Source organism: Hypanus sabinus, chromosome 10 (assembly GCF_030144855.1).
Source record: "Hypanus sabinus isolate sHypSab1 chromosome 10, sHypSab1.hap1, whole genome shotgun sequence".
Lineage (NCBI taxonomy): Eukaryota > Metazoa > Chordata > Chondrichthyes > Myliobatiformes > Dasyatidae > Hypanus > Hypanus sabinus.
The window spans coordinates 134355844-134366584 of NC_082715.1; the positions used below are offsets into that span (position 1 = coordinate 134355844).

At 39.5% G+C, this 10741-nt stretch overlaps 1 protein-coding gene across 1 annotated transcript in view; it reads left to right on the plus strand.

Moving 5' to 3' along the window:
* LOC132401139 (prolyl endopeptidase-like) overlaps positions 1-10242 on the plus strand; it is a 181551-nt gene extending 171309 nt beyond the window's left edge. Inside the window, exons 14-15 of the mRNA XM_059983028.1 lie at positions 171-327; positions 8570-10242. Coding sequence (XP_059839011.1) covers positions 171-327; positions 8570-8864 — 452 coding nt within the window. The 3' untranslated portion in view covers positions 8865-10242. The remainder of the gene's footprint in view (positions 1-170; positions 328-8569) is intronic.
* Positions 10243-10741: the final 499 nt, after the last annotated feature.

Here is a 10741-nt window from a genome sequence, read left to right on the forward strand (position 1 = left end):
GTTTCAATTGTATTCAAATAACATTTATTCTATTCCTTATCAAGAATTCTGTCTGTACATGCTTTAGATTACTCTTAAATTCTCTAAGTTATTTTTCCATTTCACTGTTTCCTTTTTATTCTCAGTCGATTTTCATCAGTTTCATACTGCTTTGTCCTTTCTTTAAACAGCAGCGTGTGTGAATCAGCGACCTGATCTCTTTGGCTGTGCGGTAGCGCAGGTGGGAGTCATGGATATGCTCAAATTTCACAAGTTTACCATTGGACATGCCTGGACCACTGATTTTGGCTGTTCAGAGTGCAAGGAGCAATTTGACTACCTAATCAAGTAAGTAATGTATGGAATCTTTCTGAAAGAAATCAACAGTTGATCTTGGATTGACAGAAGTTGAAAGGAAAGATTAGCTCTATTGTTAATGTCCAGCAACTCTTCCTGCAATTGCAAAATATGTGAATCTTCTGAACAAGATCATTTATCTTTCAACCGACTGACAGCTGCATGAGATTGCTGGGAGATGAAAATACAGAGTTAGTGAAATACGCCTTAAAACATTTAGAATAAAAAGAGTACAGCTAAATTCATTTACCATTTTGATACACAAAAGTAACCTGTATGATACTGAGAAGGAGATTTTTAATTTGAATTTTAATGATTACAATGAAGGTTATCAAAATTAAAAACCAGTTTGAAATTCCAACACATTTTCTAAAATAATCAAGGAAATTACTATATTTTACCAAAACATGCAAAATATAGAATACTTGTAATATTTTATTTCCACACTTTATTTGGATATACAGTCACTTCCAGTGAATTGGGACACATTGGAGCCAGTAAATTTTGGACCAAATAAGCAGCGGTCCCAATGAGCTGATGTTTCATGGAACTAGTTAAAAAGGTTTAAAAAGACACCACTGATTTTGACTGAGTACAAATTTTGCATTTAAATGAAATGCAGAATATTTTAGAACACTACCAACACTACTGGTGGTTGTCCACTGTATACAACGATGGCAGGAAACCTGTGCGCGAGAGTTTTTAAAGTGGAAAGCTGTACCACTATCTCAACCTCAGACGTCTGGGGCCAGTAGTACAAGAAGATGTCACAACTGGGGTCTTCATTGGTTACAGTGGACTTCTGTGCCAGGTAATGCCCTTCACTCTCTGCAGAGCATTGCAGAAGCACTTTCCTGGCCACTGGATCTCACTGTTGATCTCATCTGCCCGGTCTGTTGGAGCTGATTTTGCCTGCTAGGACAGGCATGTCCCTGTCTCTGTGGAGTGAGACCCATTGGCAACCCTCACCAGGTTTTGCCAGCCTGTTGAAACGGTATGCAAGGGTGTGGCTCCTCTCGGATGCAAACAACTGCTTCGCTTCACAGGTGAGAACTAAGTGTCTGGTGGGGACCAATTGTATTGTTCAACATGATTGTCGATAACTTCAAATTTTTCAGTGTTCTTAAACTGGCCTGTGGGGGATGTTTCTTATTCTGCCTGTCGTAAGTCACTTTGTCATGACTTGCTAGTTCAGAAACTGCAGCTGCTTTTCCCATTGGTTAGCTGCCTGGTGTCCACTTTCAAATATCACAAGTATGAAATAGAATGTGGAAGGGGCTTGCTCTCTCTTCCTTTGTTTTAGGTAAGTGGTGCACATAACCACTGGGAAGGTGTGCCCTTTGTGCACTTCTAGCTGAAAATGTTTGTTGAATATTCAGCGTTGCCTTTTCTGTAACTTGGGCAACATGCATGTTTGGTCGGATTTTTACTGCTTGTAAATAAATGATTAATATACTTAATCTCAGTCAGTATTTTCTGTTTCACTCGCCAGACCCACAAATCTGTTTCAAAGTTACATTTTTTGTGCTGCTTTGTGCTCTGGCTATTTGAGCAGAAGTACATTTCTTTAGAAGGTTCTTTAAAAGAATGGACCCAGCAAATGAGAGCTGCAGAGACCCAGGCTGGACAGATAATAGTGCAGGCTTTGGTTCTCTTGTGGAGTTACAGAATGCCAGTAGATTGGTCAGACCAGTTAGATTTCACCGGGATTGAAAAAGGACATCACTTAAATCATTGGGTTTTCCCAGGAGAAAGGGTAGTTGGCAGGATGCTTTCTGACTGTTTGCAGTGATTGTAAGGTATCAGTCTCTTAAAAAAAGAAATCGAGGACCTAAGCCCTGTATTATTTTGAGAGAATCATTGCTGATGGCCCAGACTCAAGCTGCAAAGTTGGAAGATAAGAATATAGAGATAGCTTGTTGGCTAATGAAGATGCAGAAATTAGAGATGGCTTGAAGGGCTAACTGGCAATCAGATCCTGTTAAGGTTCAAACCATCAAGAGGGAGCGGTGATGATCTCAACACCTTAGATAGGGAATGAGCATGTCTGGCTAGAAGGTGAGGATGGGGTGGAGGGAATAGAGCGAAATTCTGGAATTCCCTCTCAAAATGATCACCCTCTCCCTGTGTATCCGAAACAATATGGGCCAGGCGAGTGATCATGTATTCCCACACCCACTGTGGGGGGCATCGGCCTGCAGCTTCTTCCACTCAGGAGGGGGAGGGAGAAGAGGAGTAGGAATGTGTAGGGGATGGTACAATGGGTACCTCGAGACCACAGAGCTCAGGGAATTCTCCGCTAAGGAATTAGTGAATTTAGGGCTTGGGTACAGATAAAAACTAGGAGAGTCTTTGGCGCGAGGGTATTGAGGATATGGGATGAGGGAGTACCAGTGTGAGCCTATCTAATAGAGAGATGGATGCGTAGGGAGCCTATTGTCCCAACACGTAATCAATAATGCCCTGAAAATGCTACTTGCTTCCCCTATGCATAAAGCATCACTTTCATGGCTGCAGTTAAATCCAGGTGTCTCACTGTTACTGAATGGAATTTAAAATCTCAAGCAGAATGGAGCACAGTAGATGAGGGCACTAAGGTCCTGCATCAGTGGGCTCTTACCACACAATTATATAGCGATAGTCGTAACCCACCCAAGAATATTAACTTCTGGAATGATAGGAAATGTGGTTACGGAGGCAGGTTCTCAAATAGAAGGAATAGTGCTCTCTTTAATAGCACCAGCTGTTGGTTATCCGAAAAATACAGTGATTCAATTGTTACAAGGTATAGAGTATGTAGAAGAGGTTGCACATAGCCAGGTACAGAAGTTAGATGAGCAGATGGGGAGTGAGGGATCCTGCATGTCCCATAAAGAAATAGTGTTAGCATTGCTCAAAGCTGGGAACCGGGAGGAGCAGGTAAAAAGGGTTCCCATTCCTGCCCTCAATGCTGTGCAAAGGAAGTACTGCCCGGGGAAGCAAGAAAGGGAGACTTTTGAGGGGGGGAGCATCATTCTTCAATCCCTTTCCAGATGAGGGCGCCTTTTGTCCTCGGCCAGATTCCTCGCATTCCATTCAGGATTCCATACAAAGGGTCTTGGCTAACATACAGCAGCAGTGGTAATCGACGGGTGGGAGTGGGTTGTAGTTAGTGCTTTTGCACCTCATCCTTGTAGGGAGCAGCTGATTTGACCTACATCCCTCTTCCCTGTAACTAAAGTATGAATGATTTGAATGTGGAGAAATATGTGAGATATGGTCACATATGACACTTTGCATGTGTATGAAGACTTTGCCTTTAAGCGACTGTGAACATTTTGGGCCCCACCCAGTTGCATTTTTCCTTCTCAGTTCTCTGATGAGTGCTATTTCTGTGTGGAAAAATTAACTGTTTTAAAGTTTTGCAGTTCCATTCGAAGCTTTAAAGAAGAGTAGAACACTTTGTGTTTTGTGTCTAATCTGTTACTTAGTTTCTTGTGTTAGGTCTGTTACTTGTTTTTTTCAATCTGTTACCTGATTATTGTGTCTTACTTACTCTGATACCTTGTTATTTGATTCCCATGCAATTAGTTTTAGTGTTATCTCACATTTCCTACTGGCCATATGAAATTTGAGTTGATGGGATAGGAATCTGGCAAAATTATTCTGGATATGAGATGCCCATATTTCAGAGGGACATAAGGATTTGGGGAGCAATTCCAGTAAAACTGTTTTTCTAAATATCCAGTGACTAGTCAGGAGCAAGTGCACATGTGTCTTCCCACATTGCAGAATGACAAGATGGTGGTTCCTGATTTGTTCTGGAAGATCCTGTGATATATTCCTGGGGGTGGCATTTGAATTTGCATAACAGATCAGCGGGTCAGATTATTGAATTTGTATGAGGACCCCTTACTACACTGTGGATGGGATGCCACTGATGTTGATCCCTTTGACAACAAAGAAAAAGACAGTTGGGGGAAATTATCTGGCTTCTTGGGTTTGGCATTCTGTTTTGGGGGAGCTGGGACTTCAGCCTTAATTGCCTCTGTGGGTTAAGTACTTTAAGGGCTGGTATTTCCCTATGTACCATTTATCTAATTGGAAGGTTCTGACTCTTAAAGTGATTACTCCACCTGACAGAGTGTTGGTGTAGGTGGTATGTTGAGTGCAGATACAAGGTGCAAAGTGGATGTAGTGAATGTGGGCACTTGCTGGATATGCAGTTCCCACAGGGTGGTGCAGTTGATATGTGGTGCTGTGCATACACCACCTCAGTGTCCTGAATGAGCACCTTGCCCTTATTGGCTATTTACAAAGGAAGGAAAGTTTTGAATGATTGCCTTTCTCAGCAAGATACTGTCCCAGGAAAGATTCATGAAGAAGGGTAGCACTTGAACTGTTATTGGTCAAGGATGCTGGCAGGTCAGGTAACATCACTTACCTGCTTGATCGTATCTGAGAGTCGGTTTATCAGATCAAGTGAGGGACCAGCTCATTAGCTATTACACTCAGTGGTGGGGCCCATGACCTTTTGGGGCACAGGGAGGCTTATGGACTACTGTAGTATACTGGGGAGAGTGACTATTGGGTTTATAATACTGGGTATTGTACTCTTGTGTTTATATGTAACTTAGTAGGGAGTTCGAGAGTCATACTAACCTGAGGGTTCAATCACGGTTACAACTTTCAAGGGGTAGAGTGTCCTGTGGGGGGGTGTGACTTATTCTGCCTGTTGAAAGTTGCTTTGTCATGATTAGTTAGTTTATAAACTGTAGTTGGTTAACTGCCTGGTGTCCAGTTTCAAACATCCTATGTATAAAATAGCACGTGGAAGAGGCTTGCTCTCTATTCATTTGTTTAAGGCAAGCAGTGCACATAACCATTGGGAGGGTATGTCCGCCTGGCAGGTGCTTTTAGCTGAGTATGTTTGTTGAATATTCAGCTTTATAGTTTCTGTAACTTGGGGAATATGAATGTTTGCTCGAATTTTTACTGTTTGTAAATAAATGACTAATATACTTATTCACAGTCAGTGTTTTCTGTCTCACTCACCTGCAGACCCGCAAACCTGATTCAACATTATACTAACTTGTTCAAGTAGTGAAATTATTTCATTTTCACTCTCAGCTGTTTCTGACGTCTCCAAGCTTGAATGCTTGAAACTGTACTGAGCAAAACAGCTCTGAATTATTTTGCTGCTTATTTCTCGCCAGCTATCAGTGACAAAAATCACTGCTTTGGAACACAAACAAATGCAATTGATGCTTTTTAAAAACTGTTCACTCTAAGCACACTGTAGTGTCTAATGGCCACACAAACCACTAGTTAGAAATTGTTTGGCTGCAGTCTCCTGTCACAACTAAGCGTCCCAAATAAATGAAGGGAATCCTGACAATTTTTGCAATTAGGTTTTGTTCTTATTGCCCCAAATAAGTGGCTGCCCCAATTAACTGATGGCTCAGTTAACCAGAATCCTCTCTATTGGCAAGAAGCAGCTTCCTTCAAGACGCTTAATACTTCTGATCTTCACCCCTTTTAGGTTGTTTGATTAGTTTAAGGGAACTGTATTCCTCCAAGTGAGATTTGCCTGCCTACTTATTTGTGTCCACACCCAACATTTTTTAATGAGAACCTGATATATTTTCACTGGCACTTGATGTGAAATTTGTTGCTTTATGGCAGCTTATGGTGCAAACATACAAAGATTACAAGAAAGAGCACGAGAAAAGGAAAAAATAAGGTAGTGTTCACGAGTTCATGAACTGATCGGAAACCTGATGGTGGAAGGAAAGAAGATTTTTAAAATATCCCTTAATCCAGCATCTGTCATGCCACATATTAATGCATGTGTTGAAGGAATTTAAAGTTCCCAAAACAGGCAGAAAGTTGCAGAGTATTTGCTCCACATATTAAATTCAGCAAACTGACCCAAATTCAGAATGAAATTGGCAAACTGTGACTGCCAAAGAGCCATTTCAGTACCACTTGTTGGACAGGCCTTGATGAACTTGGCGCAGGGAGTGGAAGCTTCAACTGTTGCAGCTTGCAGCATTTTTGCAGAAACTGCTTTTGAGTCTGCTAAGTGAAAGCCTCTTGGCAGCGCGGTAAAGGCCTGGAGCAACTTGCCCCTGTGAGGCATGAGTCCTAATGCAAAGTACAATACACTGTTTGGACAATCTAAATGCTGGCCCATATATGTCGAGAGTCAGATGGGATTGGATCACTCTGGGCACCAAGCCAATTTGGAGTGGTTGAGAAAGGCTCCTTCAGCAGTGAAATCTAGGTCTGGAGCAATTGTCCGGCAGCAGGGCCCGGGACCTCGTGCTTTGTGTCTGTGAACATTGCGGTGATTTGCCCCACTATTATGATGAACTGAATACCACGGCTTTGGGCCTTCTCCAGGCTGCTGTAGGAATTTGGATCTAAGGACTCAATTTGATTCAGAATGCTATTGTTGTTGCTCATTTCTAATGTTTGTTTAATTTGTATTTTTTTTCTGTGGGCACTGGGGGGGGGGGGTCTTTTTTTTTAATTGAGTTCTTTCAGGTTCCTTACTCTGCAACTGCCTGTAAGCAAACAAATCTCAAGGTTACGCAATTTCTACACTCTTTCATAATACATGCCCTCAAATAAATTAATGGCTATTTTTTTAACCAGTTTTCAGCAAATGATTTAAAGTTTGGTACATTTGATTGAGGTTGATTTTCTACATGTTTTACATTGGCATTTTACTTTTGAGTCTTGTATCTGCATGGATGACTTGTACACTTTTACAGGCCTAACTGATGGTGGCAGAATACAGTCCCGTTTTAATAGTACAGTGTGGTCCCCCAGTTGTGAAATGAATCACTAAGCATGAACTTCCAGTCCCTCCATCCACCTGTTATTCCCTTAACAACCTTTAAAGTTAACAAACTTGATCAAATTTGCAATTAATATCATGAAATTGGTGGGTATTTTGGTGCTACTAGATGTGAACCTTTGCTTATCATGGATACAAGATTTTGGGAATAAAAGTAAAATACTCAAATACCAAATTTAATATGAAAACTGAAAGCTTTCTGATGATCCTACAGCTTGGTTTACTATTCAGGTTTGTGACAGTTTACAAAACTGAGAACCTGATCCTTATTGATCAATAGATTATTGATTTGTGAGTGTTTTATCAGTAAATTTGTAAATTTTGTTAATCCAAGTTTCCATATCAATTTTATCTTATTTATTTATTGAGGTGTAGTGTGGAGCGTCGCCACTCAGCGACCTTCTACTCAACCTTAGTCTACTCACGGTACAGTTTACAGTGACCAATTAGCTTAGTAACCCGTATGTCTTTGAACTGTAGGAGGAAACCTGAGCACCCGGAGGAAACCCATGCATTCCATAGGAAAGACATACAAACTCCTTGGAGATGACATCGAAAATGAAGAACTCCAACAACCCCAAGCTGTAATAGTATCACCCTAACTGCTACGCCACTGTGATACCCCATCTTCAAAACAAATATAATACATTAAAAATGTAGAATCTGACATTAAGGCAAAAAACAAAAGAACTGTCAATGAATATACTGCTATTTGACAAATACATTTAAATATTCAGAATGCTCTTTACGTTTTATTTGAAAAAATAAATGAGTAACCAAGCAGCTTAATCTTGTAAAATTGACTGCCATTGATTAAGACAGGTGGAATAGTTTCTAAACTCCAAGGAAAAACTGATGTCCTTTGCTCATGTTGTGCACTTGAAGTAAATTGTGGCAACATACTTATCTTAAAAAATATCAATCACATCCAAATTTTGAGGTAACGTTGAAAAGCACATGCCAATGATTTTTTGTAAGTAAGATTCAATCAATATCGCATATAGTAGTGTAATGTTTATGTTTTTGAACAAGTAATGTACTAAACTGGAAACTCCAGGGACAGGAGTTCAGATTCCACCACAGCAGGTGGGAATTTTGTTCTTTTAAATTACAATACAGAGCAATGACATCCTGACATTTTCTGTCCAGCAGATGACGGCACATTCATAGCAAAGTGATTAACCACCTTCACAGATACTCTGCAAGCCACATACTTACATCAACTTCTGTAGAACGTCAGATGTACCAACAGTGACTTGGGCATCAGATGTAATTGTGATGAGAGGCAAAAATTCAATAAAAATGAAAGGTGTTTGAAGTCTAGATGGAACAGATTCATGTGAGCTTTAGTGTCATATTTAAAGTATGAACTTTTCTTTTTCTTTTTAGATACTCACCACTTCACAATATTAAGATGCCGGCAGGTGAAGGTGTTCAATATCCAGCAATGTTGCTGATGACTGCAGACCACGATGATCGTGTAGTTCCTCTCCACTCTATGAAATTCATAGCCACTCTGCAACATGTTGTTGGTCGGAATCCAAATCAGGTTAACCCGTTGTTCATCTATGTTGATACCAAGGCAGGACATGGTGCAGGAAAACCAACAGCTAAAGTCATTCAGGAAGTTTCCGATATGTATGCTTTCATTGCACAAACGTTACAGCTTGAATGGATCGATTGAAACTGACATTATCTCAGCATTTAATTGGTATTGGGGAAAGTAATCTCAAAATGTAGTCATATTTAAGGCAAGAATACATTGAAGAATGGGACTATCAAAACAAAGTAGTGTGTGCTATAGGAATTTCAGACCTCAGTAGTGTAATTAGTAAAATGCAATGAGTGATATCTTTTAAAAAAAAGTTGACACTTACAGGTGTTCTCATCTCACCGTCAAGGTCACTGAGGGATGGACAATAAAAAGCGGTCTTTGCAAAAATGCCTATATCCCATGGTGGAATAAGACCATGTTTTGACAAGTTAGTGATGCAGTAACATTTCATTGGTTATTTCTCCCCCACTTACAGAAAGTGTCATTGTTATAATTGGATTCATTTTGTTATTTGCTTTTTAACTTGTATTATTAAATGTCCACTGAGAATTTAAATCACTGGTCTTTCAAAAATACACAAATATGGGTAGACTTGCAGTAAATTTATAAATAAAAATAATTATTTCCGTGATTATCCATATCAATACAGTACATATTTTCTGCAGTTCTGGCTAACAGTGAAACCATATGGTTGCTGATAATTCATTTAGAGTGGGCATTAATTTGCATTCAACAGAGTTTAAACATATAGATGCTACAGTTAGAACTGTTAAGTCAATTACATAATTATTTAGGCATATTGACTAAAACAAGTTATTTTTTATGTTGAAGATACTTGCCAAAAATATCTGATAACATTTCCCACTTACTGAAATCGGCTCTGCGGCTTTACAGGATATTCTATCTGTTTGGCTGCATAAGGCACAATTTAGTTCCATTCAAAAACATGGAAGTTGGCACAATAAATAAAATTTTAACCTTTGGCTTGATCTTTGAAATGTATTTGTTTTGTATTATTAGGTTTTTGTGTGTGTTTTATGTTAAAGGGAGCCTGATGCAATACATCTGAATTTTCCAGAACTCCAGTTCTATCTTTCAGGTGCTGTGCAATTTCACAACGTGATAGGAGGGAGAACGGTTTGAGATTTTCTCTAATGGCTTCAACACATTTGGTAAATCATAAGCTACATCCTGGTACAATTAAGTTATTCCCACACTATCTTTTCTTATGTGTAAGTAATGTAAAGAAAATAGAGCATGAATTATGAATTATTTTCCTACCTCCCCTCTGAAGTGTGCCTCACAAATTCTGATACCATGCAAATATCTTAAACGTATTTCCATTTTCAGATCTCTTCAGTAGGTCAGATGTTTTGTCTTGTAATTCCAATGTATCTTAATTGTATTTGACTGTTACATTACTAATTTTTACCTCATATCTTAATTAGAGAAAATGTGTCACTAAAAGGTCAGATCAAACATGAAAAATAAAAAGGAATTTACTGTATATTTCTGCTTATCGTCTGAAATTATTTTACATATTGCAAAAATAAGCATATATTTCCTTCCTTCCCTTCTGTACTTGAGAATAAACTGGGCTTGGCAATGCAGAGAAGCAATAACAGTATATATTTTTGTTAAAGGTCCTGGATGCAGATATTTGCTGCTCCAACTACAGATTTTGTCTGGATTGAGATCATCACATGTGTTTGACAGTTTACCAGTGACTTGTCCAGTTTTTCATTTAAGTCTGAACTGTATAGGATTACGGGTAGCTGCAATGTATGGGCTAAGGATAGATCATAATGGATCCTCAAACTCCTCAGGAGACCACAGTGTGGATCAGTAATAACATTGCCTCCTCACAAAAGTGCACCCCAAGGATGTGGGCTTAGCCCACTTCTGTTTTTTTTTGCTGTGCTCATTAGTGTGTGACTAAGCACAGCTCAAACACATCTATAAATTCAGAGATGACACCACTGCTATTGGTAAAGTCTCTGATGGCG